Here is a 12,731-nt window from a genome sequence, read left to right on the forward strand (position 1 = left end):
TTCACACACACACAAAAAATAAAAATAAAAAAAAAATTTAATTAAAAAAAAAGACCCACAACGAGAGGGAAAAAAAAAAACAGTAAAAGGTTGCTTTCCGGCAGAAGACACACACACACACACACAGTTACAAGGGGGAAAAAAAGTATCAACTGCAAATTCCTGAATGTTTCTGTCACCGCTTTTCCTTTCTTCTTTGACCTCTCCCTCCTCACATTCCTTCGCCTCAATTAAATTTCACATCGATGCCCCAAGAGTCACTCGCGGCCGAATTCAGCAAATTTGCGTTGGAAAGAACCCAAAGAGGCGTTGTGCAAGAATATATGCAACCGCAATGAGAAAAATGGCAACTGAAATACGCAGCACAAGATCATCCTTAGACTTCACTGACAACAACTTCCGCACCAGGCGCTGCGCTACTTCGACTGTCGCGTTAACATCCTGCAGGGTGCCCTGAAGCATTTCCAATGGCACGGAGCTCCCCGCCAGTTCGTCCACGGCCCCCTGCACCTTGCGTAGCTCCAAATTCAAAAGCGAGCGTGTGTGAAGCAGCGATCGCAATGCGTTGACGGTATCTGCGGCGCCATCCGACCTCTTCGTCTCCGTCGCAGCCACAGCCGCAGGAAGGACACGGCGAATAGCGATGCGGTGAGTCTCCAGCTGCACAAGTAGCGAGACAGGAACGGCAGCGGAGTGACGGCTCAGCGGTTGCTGCTCCTTGACGGTCGCAAGCAACTTCACCACACGCTGCGCGGCGGCCACAGCTAAAACGAGCGCTCCGTGAGTGCGCTGGCTGTGACTCTCCTGGTGCGCCTTCAGAGTGCGATTGAGATCCGTGACTGCAACTGCCGCACGTCTCTCAAGGGCAACCATAAATTCTCTCGGCAGCGCCCCGTCACCAGAATCCGGGAGATCCAGCATTTCGGCCTAAACCCCCTTCCTCATTCAGAACGGAAATAAATAAAAAAAGAAAAGGCTATCACAGAGAAAAAACCGCCCGAAGTCATTAAATACATTCATTACGCACACACACACAGACTGAAGAAAACACTGCTGCACCTCTCTTCACTCTCCCTCCTTCCTTTCTCCCCCCTCCATCTCTTTCGTTTTGTTGCCATCGCTTTGCATTTGCCAAGCAACTGTTGAATTCCTCGTCCTCCATCTCTATGATTGTCTATTCACCGCAAACATACGGGTGTATCGTACCGAGAGAAGAATGCGATGAGAGGTACAGGAATGCGGGAAAGCACCCAACTCTCCCACAGAAGACCATATCAAACAAAAATAAATAAATAAATAAACCATAAGAAAATATATATATATTTATATGCAATCCATACACACCAAGAAATAAAGATCTCTTCGACTCCCATTTGAAATGCTTCACAAAAACAGCTTCTCAACGACGTTGACAGGCTGGCGCCCTTCAAAGATATCCAGAAGCACCTTTATTTCATCACTTACGTTGGTCGCACCGCTGGAGTTGGTCGGAGACCACAAAGAAGAACCCCAGCCGGAGCGGCCATCGCGGCCAAGTGTCTTCTCCACAGACGGCGGCGACAACGACGACAACGACGACGACTCGCTTCGACAGGACGCCGAGAAAGCGGCTGCAGCAAGACGATCCTCCAGCAACATTACTTTATGCTGCAGTTGCCCCAACAAAGATTGATCCAGATGAAGACGAAACCATGAACTTGACCCCGACACGGATGGTTCAGTAGAAATGGTAGACAAATACTGCTCAGTTTCGGCCTTGCTACCGCAGCCCACTTCGCACAGCCTCACGGGAGGATTCTCGAAGGAACTCGGCCGTCTAGCGTCCTTTCTCGCAGTGACGGGAACTTCATGTGAGGTGCTTTTTTCATGCGACGGTGTGCGTGGTGGGGGAATGACGTGGTCCATTTTTGCCCCACTCTCTTTTTCTTCACATCTCGCTGGAGAGAAACACATGCGACGCTGGTGGTTTTGGTGGTCATGATCGGATGCTTGACGCAGGGGCATTTGTCCGTCTTGCGGAAGACGCAGAGGCTCTTGTAAGACACGAAAAACCTCTTTGTCCAGAGAACGTATCACATGCTCGCGTGTGACACGTCGAAGCCGCTCCACAAGCCCCCTCGCTAGGCACTCATCCATATACCGCATGTACTTCTCCAGCAACAATATTGTATGATCTTCCACACGGTGCCGCCATCGCTTTGGTAATTTTTGTCGTTCTTTACTTCTTTTCAAGTCATTTAATGAGGTGCTCTCAACAGCAGCTTTTTTACATTCACGCCTTTTCAATACATTTCTATGTGTTGACGGTCTTTCAGAAGACCGCTTTTCATCCACATTGACATCAGGAAGACTAGCCACCTCGTTGAGGGCTGTCTTCAGCTGATTGATCTCCTCCTGCTGCGATAAGGCTTGAGCCGTCAAGAGCGCTATCATGTGCTCGTAGCGGTTCATCATGTCCAGTGAGAATTCCCTCGTGTCACAGCTGCTACAACTGCCCTCAACCCCACCCAAACCACCACTCTCAGTCGTTTTGTTTCCCAACGGCACATTTCCAGCATTCATGGCCGCGTGGCGTGTAATTGAGGGTGATGCATGAAAATTCGCATCGCTTGACAGGGTCATTCATCCCACCCTCGTGTTCTTCCCCTTGCAAAAAAAAAAAAAAAGAAAAAAAAAAGAAGAAGAGGCCGTGTTGAAAACAAAAAATAAAAATAAAAATGCATAAAGTTAATTCCTTTAAAAAAATCAAACACGCATAGATAGGTATAAACATGTATACATGTAGCGACAATGTGACTAGCAAAGAAGTCATATATATATATTGAAATATATTGAAATATATTGTCACTAAAAAAAAAAAAAACTGGAAACATACCTTTCCATTTCACCCTCAAACTCTATAACGCTTTCCTTTAAAATTACTCTCGTCCGGAGGTGCAGCTCGCAGGTTCAACGGTCATCAAGCTCGCAACATATAAAAAACAAACAATTAGAAAGGCATTCATATATAAATATATATATATAAACAACGCACACATGCCAGAAGAAAACACAAATCTCAAATCACTCCAACTACATCACTTATTTGCAGGCGCAAAATGTGAAAAAAAAAAAAAAAAAAGACAGGGGCTTGTATGACATTTATACAAGTAATGCCCCTACTCCTCCTTTCCTCCTTCTCCTACGGACACATACACACATAAGAAGAGATAAGGGTAAATGGTAGAGAAGTAAAGAAACAAATAGACACAAATAAGTGAAAAATTGCAGCCTCCCGTTTGTGTTTACACGTCGGGTCTATTTCCAAGCAACGATACGCTTATCCTCACCAATTGACGCAAGCATGGGCGTCGATCCGCAAAGGGCCCACACGACACTGTGAACCGCCTTCACATGTCCTCCTACAAGCCGTTCTTGGAGAACGCGGCCGGTATTAAGTGAAACAAAAAGAACTTCTCCCTGCAGGTTGCCCAATGCGCAAAGCGCTCCATCCGGGCTTACTGCGAGGCGTGCAAGGTTTGTTGAGCAACATATCCCATGATCCTCAATTCGAAGCAGCTCACGACTCATTTCGCGCACGTCACGCACGCTGACAGCACCGTCGCGACCAAGTGAAACAAATCGCTGGCCACTAGGGTCCAATCGGACACATGTTACACCCTTCTGGTGGGCATGCTTGATTTCCGTGCCGTGATCGTTCGTGCGGCGGTCCCATATCCATATACTTCCGTTATAGTGCGCCGAAAAAATAAGGGAACCACCCACACAGATATCATTGCAACTACTAGAACACATGATTGTTCGCTGAATTGTACTCTTTCGAACATCCCAAATTTTAATGGTACGATCCGAGCTCGCAGTAAAGGCGTTGTGCGCTGACTGAGAAAGATACGCGGCCACAACCTTCTCACGATGTCCCGTAAGTTCGGCTGTGCGCAACGCATGCGTATCCCAAAAACGGGCGACACCATCGGCGCAACCTGCCAGTAAATAATGCGATGTGCTATCCACGCATAGTGGCACGTCCGTGCTAGGGTGACTGCGCAGCGCCTTCCCAGTACTGTAATCCCAGTGACGGATCATGCGATCACCGCCTCCAGAAATAAGTAACTTCCCGCCATCCGCAGCACACGTCGCGTACAATAATCGATCGCCGTGAGCTTCATTGATGGTGTACGCCTGAGCTGTCGGAACGGGAACCTCCAACGCACTGGAGGCGTCTCGTAGGGTGGCTACGGGGTCTTTCACAGCGCGACTCCCTCGAACCGAGTCACCAAAGTGCGGATCTGAGTACGTCGTCCCCATGATAAAGCCACTACCGCTATTCCGTTTTTCCTTCTGCATTTGATTCCACCTATCCTCGTACTCCAGAATTGTATCCTGCATCCGCGCTATCGTGTCCTTGGCCGTCAGCAGCTCCTTGACGCAGCGATCCCGCTCGCTGATCAGCGTATTTAGTTTTGGCCTAACCACACTATTTTCCTGCTTGAGCGCAGCGTAATCATTCTTTAGCATTCGTAGGACATTTTCGCGTTGTGCTTCCTGCTCCTTTAGCCGCGTTATTTCTTCCTGCAAAACTTTGTTCTCATCCGTGAGACGCTTGGCCTCGTAAAGATTTTTGTAGTAATCCTTCTCCTGCGTGATGTTATCCTGCAGCTGTTTTTGCAGCTCCGCAACCTTCGCCTCCAGCTCTCCCTCACGAGCTGTGGAAGTCAGGACGCCAGCCGCCGCCAGCTCCAACGTCCGCACGTGCTGCATGAGAGCCTTGCACTTTTCGTCCAGCCTCCCGTTGTCGTCGACAATTTCCTGGTACCGCTGTTGCAGACGCAAGAGCTGATTTTGCGTAATTTTGTGTGCGTCAAACACACACTCCGTAAGCTGAATTTCCGCAGCATTGCGTTGGAGAATCTGCCGGTCAATCACGGCGACCCACGCGTTCATCGTTCACGGCGCCGTTGGCCAGCACCCGACACCAGATGTATGTCGCTATTTTTTTCTTTTTTCTCTGCCCAGCCTCAAAGGCCCCTAGAAAAGCCCTACAGAGCTAGACAGACGCAAAACGCACGTAGATCCCAAAAGAAAAGAAAAAAAAATTTGGTGTAAACCGTCGGGAGGAAGTCGGACAATGCATGGAGGCACACCGTCACTATTCCCCTCTCTCCCCAGCTCATTCACACAAACAATTACGATGCAACACCAAAAAAAAAAAAACTCATCCAAAAAGGAAATCCGTTCAATCACGCTTCTTTGCCGGCCACCGGTCCTCCAACAGAAATGCCACTGCAGAGCTACACAAAAAACAAAATTAAATAAATAAATAAAAATCACTTCCCACGGATCCTCCCATTCACACTTAGACGCGGCTGCTTCTTGTTCCTCTTTTTTGTTTTTCGTTTTCCCCATCTAAGCCCCTCTTTTCTAGGGAAAAGCACATGCAACCTCTACTGGTAAGCCAACATATTGGTAGAAACGCCAAACTTGTAGACCTGGCTGCGGGTATATCCCATGTCCCGCAGAAAGCCGCAATACTTGTAGAATGGCCCTTGCCAATATGAATAGTTACCAATCGTACTTACTCTTCCACAAAGAGGCAACAGCATACTCTGGGGACCACAAATAAGGATCTTTGGCCGCACAATATTCCCTGTAGCGGGATTAACGATAGCGGGAGGTGGGAGTGCCTTTTCTACGATAGTTGGATCAATGTTTCCGAGAAAGAAGTTTTCACCCAGACGTACACCCTGTGCTCTTGTCTGCTTGGCCAGGGAAAAGACATTGTAATTTGAAGATATCCTGTCAGGATTTCGCCTAGCGTAGGCATCAAATGTCTCGCGAAAGGGAATGTCCTTTGCAGTGTGGTGACAATATAGGAAGTATAATTTTGTGCGATCACTCTTATCGCTTTCCAGCACCTTCATCAGCTGCAAGGCAATCGAGGCACCAGAGGTGGTGGAAATGAGACCCAACTCCCCATATGTGTTCTTCTTGTACGGAAACTCCTTCATCCAGCGGCCAAGGTAGACCCGATCGCCGCGCTCAAGATACCGCAGTCGGGCTGACATAACTCCAGGGTCGCGGTCTTTAATTGCAAACTCCACGATACCCCGCTGCTCCGGATGACTGATCGGTGTATACCAACGGCTAACGGAACCCATACCTCGCACAGTGCCGGAAGTCACCCTCACCGAACTCACCGGCTCATAACCACAGTAGTCGTAACTATTGGGCAACGCAAAGCGTAGCACCATCATGCTAGATCCATCCACCTTATCTTTTTCAATAAGCGTCACCGGCACAAGCGGTGCAAACCGTGATCGCTTCGCCAGTGGACGGTATTCCTGAAGACGAACAAAAAATGCATAGTAGAGGACGGAGACAACGCCACCGGCGACTCCACAAGCCAATGAAAGGCGGGCTGCGTAACCGACATTCACATCGTTGAGGATGTTTCGTACTCGTTTAGGAATGTCTTGTAACTCATAGGACCAACGTGGTGTTCCGCGTTGTGATTGACGTTTCTGCCACCGAGCTTCACGGTGGCTGCCGTCACCAAACCAGGATGAATCTGACGATGGGCCCCCGCCTCCCTCAGCACCACGAGACCCCATACACGCAAGATGAATTGCCCAAATTTCCCTCACCCCCTCCCCCTCCCGTCTTTAGCTACCCGCTCCTTAAATAACAAGAGATGAATAGGAAAAAAAGGAGGGGAAGAAACGGATGAATGTGTGAAACAAAAACTAGCGGCGTGGTGCAGAAGAAAATAAAGGAAGGCAACACACACACACACACACAAAAAAAAAAAAAAAAGAAGCAAAAGAAAACAAAATTCATCCTCATAGAGTTCTGCTACACGGAGAGAATCGCGTCCAAATGATGCTTCCTCCAAATACACACAAACACACACACACACATCCATGCAAACTATCCTTTTCTTTCCCTTAACTGCTCTAACTCCCCGCGCCTTCCCAAAAAAACACAAGCCATTGACAATATTATTCGCCCTGCAAAAAGTCATCCCCCTTTCCTTGCCCCTTCCTCCCCGTCGTTTCATTCCATTTTTTTTTTTTTTTTTCCTTTTTTGAGGGGTTTGCCTATAAAATAACAAGAAAATAAATAAATAAATTCGCTAATTTTATTGCCCAATTCCCTTCTTTCCCCCACCCCGCCCCACCCCACCCCACTCACTACAGAACCGCACTTTTTGTTTTTCTCGTGTTTTTTTCTTCTTCCTTTGGACTCGCTAATCGTACCGCAGCGGAGATAGCCCCACTCCTGACCAAACGAAAGACTTTTTCTTATTTCGCCACCCCAATTTTATCGGTCTTTTGTTGCTGCTTTTGTGGTTGTTCTTTCCAAAGGAATAAAAAAGTGTGGGTCATTTCTATTTCCTAAAACATTATCGGACCGGCAAAGTTCATGCAGAACCGGACTGGGCAAGCCTCTGCAACTCCGCCGTCGCCGAGCCCGGGTCCAACACACGCACGCTTTTTGCCTCCTTCAGTGTCGTCTCAAACGCCGACTGCAATTTGTCTGTCTCTGCGTACATCATCCCCTTCTTACCAAGCCCATCTACAATGACTTTGGCGGCATTCGTGCCGGATCCAACTACGATGATACTCACAGAAGAGAGCTTAAAGGCGTTGGGCCGTGCAGGGTGCGACGCAAAGGCATCCTTCGGAGAAGAAAAAAGATGCCCGCCCGCCGCCGCTTTGGTAGCCGCATCATCCGTATAAATGTGGGGCAATTTATATCCAAAGCCAGAGACATGACGACGGCCATAATGACGATGTGAACGTGCATTATACAAACCAATTCGCCCTGAAAGTGGTTTTTGTATACGACCAAGGCTCTTTTCTACCAAATCGTGTTCCCCAACATCTACTTTATCCTTTTTTGCAGATACAACATCCCATGCACGAGAGACCCACCCTTCAGCGATGCGGTGATGACGCGCACCAAATATGTACGGTGATGCTCGGAGAATATCCGCCTCCAATTCCGAACCACATACAACCAGCGTAAGTTTCTTAGCATCAGGGCTTAAAATGCTTTCCGCAGCAACTGTAAGAAATCCCTTGTCATCGGCATAAAAACCCCATCGGGCACACAAGAAAGCCGTAACATCAAGCAATACATCGCAGCTTGGCTCCGCTGCAATAGCTGCCTTCATAGGGATACTATATGGCTCCAAAGCGATAAATTTGGGGTGTTCAAGACCCAAGTCTTTTGGACGGGGCCCACCAAACTCCTCAACAATACGGGGGCTCTCAAAATCCCAACCTGGAGCGTGGTACACCAGTACACCAGGACGCCGCCATCCCCATTCATCAATGGGAGATTGAGTAATTCGCTTTGATAACATAATTTCTTGCTGCGCGACATAATTAAATTTGCGTATAGCTGCAAGTGACGCAAAGTATGCATGTGTCGGATTGTCAGTAATGATACGATAGGGCGTTTGAGTTTCCGGATGACTTCCAAATACGCCATCGACAAGGTAAAAACGTAATCCCTGCCCTAGGTGGTACTGTATTTCCCGAAAAATGCGTTTACCATGCAGCGCGCTGATGTCTCGAAAGCCAGGGAGAGAGGGATTTTTAAAACGACGGTGCATCTGATGCTCCGGTGTGTGCGGAAACATGAGGAGTTGTGGCGGCGTTGTCTTCTCCTTTTGGTTGCCACAATTGTAGTAATAATCAATGACGATGGCGCCTGCCTTATTGAAACGGCGTCCCCAGGCCCGCCCCCGCACCTCATACGGGCGCAGATTATACTCGCCCACACCATATGTATATCGCCAGACTCCTGACCACATGCCGGCATTTGCGTAGTCACCCACCTGCGTCCAATTTGAAACCAGGGTGCTGCTGTTCGCGTTCCACCACGGCCCAGGGTCCTCATTTGTCTTGCGGAAGAGTGTGAGGGAGTTGAAACCCCATTGATACATCGTCCGCAAATAATTCTTCGCCGGTGTACGAGTTGATGGTGATGGGGCGCGTGGAGCAACTTCATGTCGAAAGATGGGTTTGCGGCGCTCCTCCTCCGCGTCGGGGTTGCAGCAGATGTCGTTAAGAAGTGACATCTGCCCCGCGCTATGCCCCGCCTGCGGACGAAGTGTCTCTTGAATGTTTGCGTAGCGCACATGGCGACGCTGCTGGGCAGGACCCACGCAGCGCGCGACGATAGTCGATCCTCTCCTCGACCCAATGACAGCACCACGCAGCATTGTGGCCACGGCAGAAATGTCACAAGTGCCACACTACGCGCAAAAGGCGCCCAGAGAATTTCAAAGGCAAAAGCAAAAAAAACAGAAAAAAACATAAAAAAGCAACGGTTGTCTCCAGACACGCACACACTGCAAATGCGAGGGCGAAAAAATCGAAAAGTCAGAAACTTCATTAGGCGTCGAGTAAACGACCAGAGAGAAATACGCCTTTCCGACATCACAGGTAGAATTTAAAGAGCGGGGGCGGGGGAAAGGGAAAAAAAAGAGAGCGCCAATAAAGCAATACAAAGCCATAAATTACCAAATAGACAGAAGTCTAACAAACACACAAAAAAGTTTATGCACGCATATATCTCCGCTTGCAATTCATCCAAACATCTTCGCAGCGAAACAACAATACAAACACAGCAACAAAAATAAATAATAATAATAATAATAATTTAAAAAAAAAAAAAGAAGGCACACACAAACACACACAATAATAATAATAATATAAAAAATAATATAAAAAATAAAAGACTCTACCCCCACCCCACACACACCCCACACACACACACACACAGACACAAATATACAAATATATATATTTCACTCAACATAATTTGACAGGTGTTTGTTATATTTTTGTACCTTCTTCAATTGTAACGTACTTCACATGCGTTCTTTTTTCTTTTTTCTTTTTCTTTTCTTTGTTTATTATTTAAAGAAGAAGAATTATGTTGGGGGGTAGAGAGAAAAACGGGTGTCCGTACATTTTTATCGACAGTCAACCTCCCAACAAAAAAAAAAAAAAAAAAAAGAGAAAGAGCAACAAAAACATATATTAAAAAAAAGAAAAAAAAAAAAGATCAACTTGCATTGTATGCACGTCATCGAACAAAAGATAATAATAATAAAAAAAAGGGAAGAAAATATTCACCCAACAAGGGGAAAAGTCGTCTTATTCGCAACACTATCAGCGAAAAATGTCTTTCTCTCTCTCTCTCTCTCTCATTTTTTTTTTTTAATTTCATTTATTTTTTCGGTAATACTTACATTGCAATCCGCCCAAGCAATATAATGATGCCACATTATTCATCCACTGTTGCTGGTTTCTCTTCCGTTGGATGTCCTTCCAACGTCCATAGTCGAAAGATTGAGTTATGCGGAAAAAAATCGTACGAGGGGCGTCAGGGGGCAAAAAAAAAAAAAAAAAAAAAAAAAAAAGGCAATCTCTCAAAAAACCGCGGTTGCGGCTATACACATGAAAGACTAAATATATATATATATATTTATATAATGGGATGAAACAAACGCTTTTTTCAAAATTGTAAAGTATTTTGTCTTCTCGTGCGCTCTTAACGCCGCAAAGGACGCTGTGTGGCCTCCATGAACAGCGTGGCCTTCCCGGCGGTAGGGCTATCCAGCAGATCCACACTTCCCTCCGTAGCGGTGTTTACTTTTGGTATCACCGAATTCAGCGACATGCATTCTTTGATCCGACGGGTAATTCCATCCATGGCCATTGGCGAGAGTGCGCTATTCGTGTTGCTTTCAAAGCCCAGCGTGTCCACGACAGTACTGGTAGACTCCGGAGTATTCGTCCTGTTTCCCCTGTTTAACAATCTGGGCAGAACAAGCCATGGCGGTTGCACAACAGGTACAATATGTGGCGAGGAAATGCATGCATTTGAATTGCTGTTTTCGGCCCGCAAGAGCGCACTGTCATCGTCGCATGAAGCCAACCTTGGTGAGACGGCCTCTTCTTGGCGCATCACTTTTCCACAGGACATCTTCTCCACTTGTATGCGCACATCGCTGATTTTAGGACGTTGCCTTGGGTCAGCGGCAAGCATCGACTCCAGCAGCAAGCGCCATGCCTGTGGCACCTCATCCGCGATGACAATTGGGGACTGCAGCACCGCCTCAATATCCTTCACGGAGAGAAAAGGCACTCGTCCCATCAAGAGAGTGTAGAATGCCACACCGAGGGACCACACGTCAATGGCAAAAGGGTTCCCTCGAGGGCTGCTGTCACCGTGATCATTTTCGTCATCATTGTTGCTCACGCCGAAAAACAATTCGGGAGGCATAAATAACGGCGTCCCCTCAAAACGATTAAAAATATCCTCACAGCCCTCCTCAAGAATGGCTGCAACGCCAAAATCGGCAAGAAAAGCGTGTTTGTTTCTATCCACAATGATATTCTCAGGCTTAATATCGCGATGCACCACGCCGCATTCATGTAGATACTCCAGCCCAGCAAGGATTTGCCGTGCGTACAAAACGAGCTCGTCAGGCATCATTTTGGGACATCGTCCATCCGCACCCACGACAGCGAGAGGCCCATTGTCGACGTAACGCATCACGAGATACAACTTTTCGGCGTCGGGATCGTCAATCACCTCATATAATGGGACAATGTTTTTGTGCCGCAACTTTTTCATAACCTCAATCTCGCGTCTTAGCGCTTCCGCGTTCTTCGCCGATGCGTTCCTACCGGCTCCAAAATGAGCCTTCTTTTTAGGACGAGGTATAATTTTTATAGCCACGGTTTCGTTGCGCGAGAGGCTGTATGCCAGCTTGACTTTGCCTGAAGCTCCCTTCCCAATGCTCTTAAGCACCATGTAGTCATTAAGGATCTTTGCGCCATTAATCCAATGCGTTTTGGAGGCATGTCTAGTTGTCATTATACGACGATCAAGAGACAGTGATGAGAAGGAACGGTTGTGTCTTGCCGGTGGCCCAAAGTCTGTATCATCTTCGCATTCCATCATGTTATCCAACTTCGACAGGGACCTTTCCCTCGTCGTCGTAATACGTGTCCGTTGACGTGGGAGGATCATATTTTCCGAGTCTTTTCGATGTAGTGTCATTCCACTCCACGGCGCGCTGTGAGCGCTGTCTGGCGCTTCACCTTTATCTGTCTGCATTGAGAAAGCCAGTGACGGACCGCAAATGTTCCCCGCAATGGTTGAAAGGAGACAATGCACTCGACAGCAAAATCCAGTCAGTTCAACGTGACTCATGCCAGAAAAGAGGCACTCCGCCTCCCCGTCTGTGCAGTGATTCCACTTGTTGAGCCCGGACAGGGAAAACGGGTGCGGTGGACGTTCTGCCGTCCCACGGGTGTGACGGGTGGCCGCGCGCTGAAGATCACGCACCGCTTTGGTGTACCACGACAAAAGGGCCTCGGCCGTAAGAGTGGGCGGCTCCCGCACCTTCTCCTCCTCCGCGTGTACAACCCGACGATTATACACGCGATGCGCATGACTCGTCATTTTTTTCTTTTTCGCTCTTTTTTTTTGATTTTCTTTGACGGCTGGTACCCCTCTGCCTCGCCCGCGGCTTCTTCTTTCTCCTTCCAATGGCAGAAACAAGAAAGAAAGAAAGAAAACAGGGCAGTAACTGAAACAGCAGGAGCAGAGACGTCACGGCATGTGTGTGTGTGTGTGTTTTGCCCAGCCACAACGCAAGCTGCGCCCCGATAAAAGAAGACGGGGCCTCAGCCCTTTTTAACCCA

General features: G+C 47.7%; 6 protein-coding genes across 6 annotated transcripts, besides 27 other annotated features; all 6 read right to left on the reverse strand.

Moving 5' to 3' along the window:
* Positions 1 to 6,215: part of a sequence feature (heterozygous, Esmeraldo-like haplotype) that runs on past the window's edge.
* Positions 14 to 88: a sequence feature (A-rich).
* Tc00.1047053506775.140 (hypothetical protein, conserved) lies at positions 274 to 921 on the reverse strand (the record flags this gene model as incomplete). Its single annotated transcript, XM_811886.1, has 1 exon — positions 274 to 921. One exon carries the CDS (start codon positions 919 to 921, stop codon positions 274 to 276), a length of 648 nt encoding a protein of 215 aa, XP_816979.1.
* Positions 1,281 to 1,329: a sequence feature (AT_rich).
* On the reverse strand, positions 1,384 to 2,622 carry Tc00.1047053506775.150 (hypothetical protein, conserved; the record flags this gene model as incomplete). The annotated part of the gene is made up of 1 exon (XM_811887.1): positions 1,384 to 2,622. One exon carries the CDS (start codon positions 2,620 to 2,622, stop codon positions 1,384 to 1,386), a length of 1,239 nt encoding a protein of 412 aa, XP_816980.1.
* Positions 1,550 to 1,582: a microsatellite.
* Positions 2,652 to 2,683: a microsatellite.
* Positions 3,004 to 3,026: a sequence feature (AT_rich).
* Positions 3,298 to 4,941, reverse strand: Tc00.1047053506775.160 (hypothetical protein, conserved; the record flags this gene model as incomplete). Its single annotated transcript, XM_811888.1, has 1 exon — positions 3,298 to 4,941. One exon carries the CDS (start codon positions 4,939 to 4,941, stop codon positions 3,298 to 3,300), a length of 1,644 nt encoding a protein of 547 aa, XP_816981.1.
* Positions 5,302 to 5,325: a sequence feature (AT_rich).
* On the reverse strand, positions 5,442 to 6,608 carry Tc00.1047053506775.170 (NADH-cytochrome B5 reductase, putative; the record flags this gene model as incomplete). The annotated part of the gene is made up of 1 exon (XM_811889.1): positions 5,442 to 6,608. One exon carries the CDS (start codon positions 6,606 to 6,608, stop codon positions 5,442 to 5,444), a length of 1,167 nt encoding a protein of 388 aa, XP_816982.1.
* Positions 6,216 to 6,241: a sequence feature (areas merged during assembly that could not be assigned to a particular haplotype. This can correspond to areas where the two haplotypes were merged or to regions with more than two copies in the genome that were merged during assembly.).
* Positions 6,242 to 6,409: a sequence feature (areas merged during assembly that could not be assigned to a particular haplotype. This can correspond to areas where the two haplotypes were merged or to regions with more than two copies in the genome that were merged during assembly.).
* Positions 6,410 to 7,125: a sequence feature (heterozygous, Esmeraldo-like haplotype).
* Positions 6,795 to 6,829: a microsatellite.
* Positions 7,059 to 7,083: a microsatellite.
* Positions 7,126 to 7,708: a sequence feature (haploid, Esmeraldo-like haplotype).
* Positions 7,159 to 7,184: a microsatellite.
* Tc00.1047053506775.180 (hypothetical protein, conserved) lies at positions 7,418 to 9,229 on the reverse strand (the record flags this gene model as incomplete). The annotated part of the gene is made up of 1 exon (XM_811890.1): positions 7,418 to 9,229. The coding sequence occupies one exon, from the start codon at positions 9,227 to 9,229 to the stop codon at positions 7,418 to 7,420; it is 1,812 nt and encodes a 603-aa protein (XP_816983.1).
* Positions 7,709 to 8,766: a sequence feature (areas merged during assembly that could not be assigned to a particular haplotype. This can correspond to areas where the two haplotypes were merged or to regions with more than two copies in the genome that were merged during assembly.).
* Positions 8,767 to 10,011: a sequence feature (haploid, Esmeraldo-like haplotype).
* Positions 9,618 to 9,648: a sequence feature (A-rich).
* Positions 9,649 to 9,669: a microsatellite.
* Positions 9,670 to 9,746: a sequence feature (A-rich).
* Positions 9,763 to 9,797: a microsatellite.
* Positions 9,890 to 9,920: a sequence feature (T-rich).
* Positions 10,009 to 10,075: a sequence feature (A-rich).
* Positions 10,012 to 12,731: a sequence feature (heterozygous, Esmeraldo-like haplotype).
* Positions 10,198 to 10,221: a microsatellite.
* Positions 10,222 to 10,251: a sequence feature (AT_rich).
* Positions 10,408 to 10,435: a microsatellite.
* Positions 10,482 to 10,509: a sequence feature (AT_rich).
* Positions 10,567 to 12,489, reverse strand: Tc00.1047053506775.190 (protein kinase, putative; the record flags this gene model as incomplete). Its single annotated transcript, XM_811891.1, has 1 exon — positions 10,567 to 12,489. The coding sequence occupies one exon, from the start codon at positions 12,487 to 12,489 to the stop codon at positions 10,567 to 10,569; it is 1,923 nt and encodes a 640-aa protein (XP_816984.1).

Source organism: Trypanosoma cruzi, genomic scaffold (genome assembly GCF_000209065.1).
Source record: "Trypanosoma cruzi strain CL Brener 1047053516729 genomic scaffold, whole genome shotgun sequence".
NCBI classification, from domain to species: Eukaryota; Euglenozoa; class Kinetoplastea; order Trypanosomatida; family Trypanosomatidae; genus Trypanosoma; species Trypanosoma cruzi.